Source organism: Haliaeetus leucocephalus, unplaced genomic scaffold (genome assembly GCF_000737465.1).
Source record: "Haliaeetus leucocephalus isolate CR32 unplaced genomic scaffold, Haliaeetus_leucocephalus-4.0 Scaffold687, whole genome shotgun sequence".
Taxonomy (NCBI): Eukaryota; Metazoa; Chordata; class Aves; order Accipitriformes; family Accipitridae; genus Haliaeetus; species Haliaeetus leucocephalus.
Window position 1 is genome coordinate 4,769,739 of NW_010973123.1, and position 5,126 is coordinate 4,774,864.

General features: G+C 40.1%; 1 protein-coding gene across 5 annotated transcripts in view; it reads left to right on the forward strand.

The window, feature by feature from the left end:
- The first annotated feature begins 2,752 nt into the window (after positions 1-2,752).
- The window catches only part of RUFY2 (RUN and FYVE domain containing 2), a 24,420-nt gene continuing 22,046 nt past the window's right edge, over positions 2,753-5,126 (forward strand). For all 5 annotated transcript variants that reach the window (XR_775177.1, XM_010579964.1, XM_010579965.1 and 2 more), the window contains exons 1-3: positions 2,753-2,921; positions 3,418-3,535; positions 4,960-5,061. Coding sequence is in view for 4 of the 5 variants with exons in the window: in XM_010579964.1 (XP_010578266.1) it covers positions 2,792-2,921; positions 3,418-3,535; positions 4,960-5,061 (350 nt within the window). In the remaining variant the exon portion in view is untranslated. The remainder of the gene's footprint in view (positions 2,922-3,417; positions 3,536-4,959; positions 5,062-5,126) is intronic.

A 5,126-nucleotide genomic window follows, 5' to 3' on the forward strand; every position in this document is an offset into this window, starting at 1 on the left:
GGGGGGAACGGCTGCGAGCCGCGCTGCGGCGGCGCCCGCACGGGCACAAAATGTCCGTTGCGGCGGGAGAGGCGCTGGGGACGGCCTGCGGCCTCGGAGAGGGTGTGTGTGTGGGGGGTGGCAGTGGCGGCCTGGCGTTCGGGGGCGGCCTCCGGCCCCGCGGTCTGTCAGCCGGGGCGGGGGCCCGGGCGCTGGCGGGTCCCCCTCAGTCCGTCCCTCCCTCCCTGTGGCTGGGAGGTGCGGCCGGCGCTCATGGAAGCCGGGTGGTGGGAGGCTGAGGGGTTTATGCCGGTGAGGAGGCTTTAGTGGAGGAAAATACTTGTTTTCTGCCAGCTGTCGGGTGACTCAGGGAGTCCTTGTTCAGCCTGTAGCCGTAGCGACTACACGCTTGGGGTTTTCTTTTTTGGTTGTGGTTTGGTTTTTGGTTTTTTTTTTCCTTCACAAATACTGTTTGCAGTAAGGGTTTTGCTGCTCATCCAAACGGGGGGAGGAATATTGTCTTTTTTGGGCCAAACCTTGCTAGTCAGACCCTGGTGAGGCTGGCAACATCGGTGCCACCTGCAAATAGTCCCTTCGGGGGCTGCTGCTTTGGGGTGGGAAGAGCCCTTCAGAGCCCTTTGCAGCTCATTTTGCTCCACGTATGGACAGTCTACCCCACGCAATCTCTGAGCAGCAGTTACTAGAAAACCATGCCATGTGAAATTCTAAATTTTGATTTTTTTTTTTTTTTTTGAAGAAGCAGGTGAAGAAAAATAGCTAGACCACACTTTAAAATGCACCTAAGATGCCTCAGAAAGACCAGGCAAGAGGGGTCTGACAATTAAAAGGGCAGTAGACATGGAAGGCTGTCTGTGGGGAGGATCAGCTCCAAAAGTCAAAATGAGGTCGCCTGAAAAAGCAATTTGCAAGATGCCTTTGGGGAAATGGACCGAATACGTGGGGAGGGAGAGGTATCCACCTGAAGTCTGAATTGAACGAGGCTTTTCCTACGATAACACTTGTGTTTAGCGCTGTCAATAGCAAACCTAATAAAAAGGCAGGAAGTCTGATGTGAGCTTTAGCAACAGAAATGCTCTTCTTGTTGCAAGCCTCCATCTGTTCCAGACGAGGGTACTGATGCTGTTCTTGGTAGGGTTGGTTCAGTCCCCGGCGGCTGAGCTGTCAGGAAGTCAAGAGACAAACTAGTGAGCTGTGACTGCTAACTGGGTAAATTTTTGCCAGAGCACTGTTGCTCATTGTCTGCTATGTCTTCTAACATCTTCTAGTGTTTTCTGTTGAAGTAGTGGTAAATTGAGAGACTATAAAAGTAGTCTCTATAAGGTTATCTCAGGTACATCATCTCAGTCATTGTTTTTTTTTCTAGAAAACTGAGATAGGTCATGTTGTATGGTAATAGGGTAATTTGATATTTGACAGGCAGTTAGGAATACAGAATTAGAAAGTAATTTTCTAAGTTTTTGATATCTCATACATAAATACCTAAAGCTGTGGTACAAGTGATTTGTGAGACAAGTAATTTCATTGCTGTTTGAGGAACTGAGAAAGTATCCATCTGTTAAAATTATTTGGGTTTTTTTTGTTTTGGGTTTTAATGTGTAGAGTTCTTTATGCTTTCTGATGTGCAAAGGGATACGCAATTTTGCATACTCAAATTGGCAGGGGAAGAAGCTCACATTTTTTCAGACACAAATCTATATAGATATTGTGACATCTGTGTCTCAATGCCTTAAAAAAGATGATCTGTGTTCTTCATTTGTTTTTTACTTAATTTGTTAGATCTAATTGCAAATAGCAGAAAACAGTACATCATCAACTTTTTTTGCTTCTTTCCAAGTTACATAAACAGAGAGTTGTTTTGTCTTTGTTTCAGTTTGGTGAAACAGAGGGTGGCCTGAATGTTTGAACTGCTTCATTACAAATGAAAATAAACTAAGAATCTCCTGAACACTCTGGTTTCAGTAGCAGGAGCTCTGAGAAGAGGAACCATGTCCATTCTGTCAGATTAAGATTTTTTAAAAGCTATGGGGTTTTTTACTGACTAGATTTAATCCCCAAATGTATTTTTATAGTGTACATTTTGTAAAGTTTACCAAAAACATTTTTAAGTTAAAGCAAAACCTTTAGTTCTTAAGCTTTCCTGTGTAGAAAATATTTTGTAGCTATATGAGAAACTGAAATTTAAGTATGTAATATGTAATATTTTCCTGAAACTGCCTCTGGTTTACTGGCTGAGACTACGTACAGCCTAGGAAGGAAAGCATGTATTTATGTCACAGAAATTAAGACTACAGTGGAAAGTCATTATAAGAAGTATGATGTCTGTTTCTGTAGGTAGACTATAATACACCAAATAGATACTTACATTAATAGGAATGCTGCTTTGATATCATGGTAAGAGCACTGATTGCTGTTACACAGCAGAGCTTTTGAGTGCAGCATTGATGCCTGTGTTAATTTGCAGTTACCAGCTGCTTTCGAGATGTACTGAGACAACACGGTACCCTAGAACTGACATTTCCAGCCTCGTTTTTTCATTCACTTATTAAAACAATATAAGATCTGTAAGGGTGTTTGTTGTAGTGGGTGCTTTTCTATAACATGGTGGTTTATAGCACTTAATAAATTATTCCTTTGAGTTTATCTAGATTAAGATAAGTTTCTCTTTGAACAAGGCGGCCATGAAGCATTTTATTATTTTGTGTCTCTTCTAAAACTTGAACCATAACTTTTTTTCTTTATTGTCGTAGCTGTAAAGGACCCTACAGCTGTAGAAAGAGCAAATTTACTGAACATGGCTAAATTGAGTATCAAAGGACTCATTGAATCAGCTTTGAGCTTTGGTCGCACTCTGGATTCTGACTACCCACCTTTGCAACAGTTCTTTGTTGTCATGGAGCACTGCCTGAAGCATGGCCTTAAAGGTGTGGTAATTGCTCTAGCTGCATATTTCTCATCCCAAACATGCCATTTTTCCTCTTTTCTTTCTTGAATGAGATAAAAATCAAAGTGTATTATGTTGTTTTAAGAAGTGAAGAAAATATGTAAATTGTCACCTTTTATAGTTAATAGTGTCATTATTAATACTTCACAACATGTATTTCCATAACTTTTTCTTTTATATACCATTTGTTGTAAGTGGTCTAGGGATTACCACAACTGCATGTATGTATGTATGTAGCTTAATATTTTTAGCTAGTCATCCTTTTTACATTATTTTGTTCTAGCGCAGCAATTTTATGTTCACAGCAAAGTAATTCGGTAGATGGCTTTGGATACTGGTGAACTGACCAGTGTCGAAATTATCTGTTATCTGGAAGTCTAGGCTCAGCAGTTAACCATTTCATCATACCAGCTATTTTGAAGAAAGCTACTCCAGTAATTTAAATTAATTCAGTTACTTAATTTTTCTTTTCCTAGTAAGAAAATCCTTTCTAAGTTACAATAAAACCATCTGGGGTCCTCTGGAACTTGTGGAGAAATTATATCCAGAAGCTGAGGAAATAGCAGCAAGTGTCAGAGATTTGCCTGGCCTTAAGTAAGTAGTATTGGTCAAATACAGCAAGAAAATGAAGGACCTGATGGAGAATCTACAGATGTCTCATGATTTCATTTGGTGTTAATCAAGCCTTTGAACAGCTAGCACGTGATATTGGGGAGAGCACAGGTGAATCTTGCTAGCTTTTCATGTTCTGCACAGAACAGCTAAAAAAGTAGTATCTTTATGTTTTTTTCTGATGTTCCTTCTGAATGGTGGACAAAAAAGGTGCAAAAAGGAACAGGTTGTGTATCAAACAGTCTGCAGTTGAGAACTGGAGCAAACATGTGAGTCTAGTCAGCAAACACTGTATAAAAACAACAGGTAACATACTGAAGAGGAAAGTATTAGGCAGCTTTTCAGATTCTTGTGTGTAGGGTCCTTCTCAAATGTAAATTTATGCTGTGAACTACAATCTCCCATTCCTCTGCATTCTGCTTTTGTATTTAGCTTTATAATTGGCTGTACATTAAATTCCGAAAGGGTTTAGTTACGTTGTGATTGTTATATGGCAGTGTAAGGGTTATAATTTATAGCTTTAGACCTTATCTAAAGCACATAGGTATAGAAATTATTATTGACTTGTGTCAGACCAGATGAAATAATACCCTTTGCCAAGTGTGTTACGCTCTTCCTATCATGATGCTTACTACTTCTAAGTGTGCAAGCACTAGAAAAGGAGGATCTAATGGTCCAGGTTTAATTTGTTGGATATTAATGTTTGCTGGTTACATACTTTTTCATGTTTTTTGAATTGTCTTTCTAAGATACCACTGAATTTGTAAACAAGTATGAGTTAAAGCTAGAATTCAGTACGTGTTTTGTAGACCCAGAGAGCAGGATTGGGAAGGCAAGCTTGTGTGATGAGTTGTAATGGACATTCCATTACTTTTCTCACAATTCCTCTGAAGACTTTATAAGCAAGTTGCAGAAAGGAGTCTGAACTGTTGCAGAGATTTTACTTCAGCTAGAAACAGGATTTCAAGATTATCTTTACAGGCACTGTCAGTTTAAGAAGAAGGTTGCACCACTCTTAAAAATTCTTTCCATACTGCTAGCCACATACTGTGTGAGACCAAAGCACATCGAAATACAACAATGTGTAGAAAGTTGCGTGTTTTCACTCTCTGAGTAAAACAGTTAATTTTACTGGCAGGCTCTTGTGCTTTCTCTGTTCCTGTTCTTTCCAGGGTCTGCTCCCAAGCCCAGCTGAGTTGATGAAAGTTGTTCTGATATTATCCCAAAGCTTAGAGTGAAAGCCTAGACATTGTGGCTTCCCAGACTGCATTGCTCAACTAATAGTTTAAAATACCCTTTCAGAAATACCAATTGCTCTACCAATAGACTGATAAGATGTTTAAGATGGTGAATTAATTGATATATTGTAGATTTGGGACTGTTTGTCTTCATGCCCTTTTTTTCAGAACACCACTGGGCCGTGCCCGGGCCTGGTTACGGTTAGCACTAATGCAGAAGAAAATGGCTGACTATCTTCGCTGTTTAATCATTCAGAGAGATCTTCTCAGGTAAACAATTAAGTAGATTTTGTTTATAATTTATTTTTAGAGGTTTAGTCTCCCGCCCCCCCCCC